This window comes from Sesamum indicum, unplaced genomic scaffold (genome assembly GCF_000512975.1).
Source record: "Sesamum indicum cultivar Zhongzhi No. 13 unplaced genomic scaffold, S_indicum_v1.0 scaffold00110, whole genome shotgun sequence".
Lineage (NCBI taxonomy): Eukaryota > Viridiplantae > Streptophyta > Magnoliopsida > Lamiales > Pedaliaceae > Sesamum > Sesamum indicum.
In genome coordinates, this window is record NW_011628045.1 from 1 (window position 1) to 2161 (window position 2161).

General features: G+C 36.4%; 1 protein-coding gene across 1 annotated transcript; it reads left to right on the forward strand.

Annotated features, from left to right (window-relative positions):
* The first annotated feature begins 702 nt into the window (after window positions 1–702).
* Window positions 703–1673, forward strand: LOC105178950 (xyloglucan endotransglucosylase/hydrolase protein 22-like). Its single transcript, XM_011102537.2, has 2 exons — window positions 703–931; window positions 1147–1673. Exons 1-2 carry the CDS (start codon window positions 732–734, stop codon window positions 1553–1555), a joined length of 609 nt encoding a protein of 202 aa, XP_011100839.1. The 5' UTR covers window positions 703–731; the 3' UTR covers window positions 1556–1673.
* Window positions 1674–2161: the final 488 nt, after the last annotated feature.

The following is a 2161-nucleotide window of genomic DNA, read 5'->3' on the forward strand; positions in this document are numbered from 1 at the left end:
TACTATTTAAATACTTACCCCTTTGTATTTTTTGTAAACCAAATTTTTTTTATATGTTATGGTTCAATTCGTATATTAAAATTTTATTTTATAGTTTAATTATTTTGTTTTTCAACAAAATGTAACAAATTCATTTAGTGCAATAGGTACATATTTCATTTAATACGTTATAAATTACTGCAACTGAAAATTATGATAAGCCAATATTGTTTATATCGATCAAGTAGACGAAATAACACTTTTAGTCCCATAGAATAGAGAGTTCAACATATTTAGTCCAAATTTTTTTAAATAGTTCAAAAATTTTGAAAAACTCAACACGATCAGTCCTCTGCTTTACGGGATTTTTAAAATGGTCCCAAAATTAAAAAACCTGACATATATTAGTTACATAACACATTTAGTCCGCACATCATAGGATTAATAGAATTAAATGTATCGAATTTTTCGAGTTTTAAGACCATTTTGAAAATCCCGTAAAGTATAGGATTAAATGAGATGAATTTTTCTAATTTCAGAGTATTCTGAAAATTTGATAAAAGTAATTCCCTATTCTATAATACTAAAAATGTAAGTCCGCTCGTTTAGACAAAATCTATGCCCACGATTCATTAATATTTGTCATGATTTTAGCTATGCCAAGCCATTTGCAGTCGTGTCTAACGTTTTAGCTTCGCCTGCAGAAATAATGTCTAACAGCTACTGTAAAACTGTAATTAATTAGTATGTAAATGCAGTTGTCTTCACTAGGGCCGAAGCATGATGAGATCGATTTCGAGTTCTTGGGGAACCTGAGTGGTGACCCTTATATTCTACAGACAAATCTGTTCACCCAGGGAGGAGGCGGCAGGGAACAGCAGATTTACCTCTGGTTCGATCCGACTGCTGATTTCCACACCTATTCAATCCTCTGGAATCCCCAGAGAATCATGTAAGTACTGATGGTCTTTAAATTACCTATCTTTTTATACAATTGTTGGACTGATTTTATGAATTGATCCTGTGAATCTTGCAAAACGGTCAATAGCCCCGGGACTAGAGGGGTCTGCCGGGCACGCCGGCATAGCATTGGGCTGATGGGACGCCCAATGCTATTTAACAGTTGAAATTCTCACAATCTGATGGTATTTCTTGGTTCATTCACAGATTCTCAGTAGATGGGACGCCCATCAGAGAGTACAAGAATTTAGAGTCCATAGGAGTTCCTTACCCGAAAAAGCAGCCGATGAGGGTATACTCCAGCCTGTGGAATGGGGCAACAAGAGGTGGCCGTGTGAAGATAGATTGGAGTCAGGCTCCATTCACAGCCTCCTACAGAAATTTCAAGGCCGACGCCTGCATTTGGTCCGCCGGCTCCTCGTCCTGCACTGCTAAGCACCCTATCCCTGCTTCAACTTCAAACAGCAGCAATGCATGGCTAGACAGAGAACTGGATACATCAAGCCAAGAAAGATTGAAGTGGGTCAAGAAGAATTACATGGTATACAATTACTGCAACGACACCAAGCGATTCATACACGGTTTACCAGCAGAATGCACTACCACTGTGTCATGATGAACATAAAGAGAGATGATATAGATATATAGTGTATTTCATTACATTCTTGGCAAATAGAAATAGTTCACAGGCATATACAGTACATTTCTGTATTCAAGGTTGTAGTATTCTTTGATTCTTTTTTCTTTTTCTTTTTGTGTATATTTCTTCGCTAGATGTATGTCATTATACAACAAATCAAGAAATCTGAAAGATCTATAGTCTGCATATTTTGGGAAACTCACTCAATGCACGTGCATTTATTTATGAAGAGCGTACTGGGAGTTGCATGCATTAACAGCTGCACATTTTCTAGAACATGATTTTGAAAAAGTTATCAACTGCTGGGAAATCTGAATCGTTGAAGAGGGTGATAGAAGTGAAACCAGGATTGATGTTCCTTCTCAGGCTTGCAAATTTTAGTTCTTGAAGAGAAGGGAACGCGTACACGAGCCAAGAATACAAATCAAGAAAAGGGCTTCAATAAATTCAAATGCGTGTATGTCATATCCAGTATAAAAGGGAAAAAGGAATAGGAATTTTTTGTTAACTAAATCAGGTTTAGCTAAACAAAATCGCTCACACAGCAAATGTTATGCACTTACTATATATATAAAGACTTAC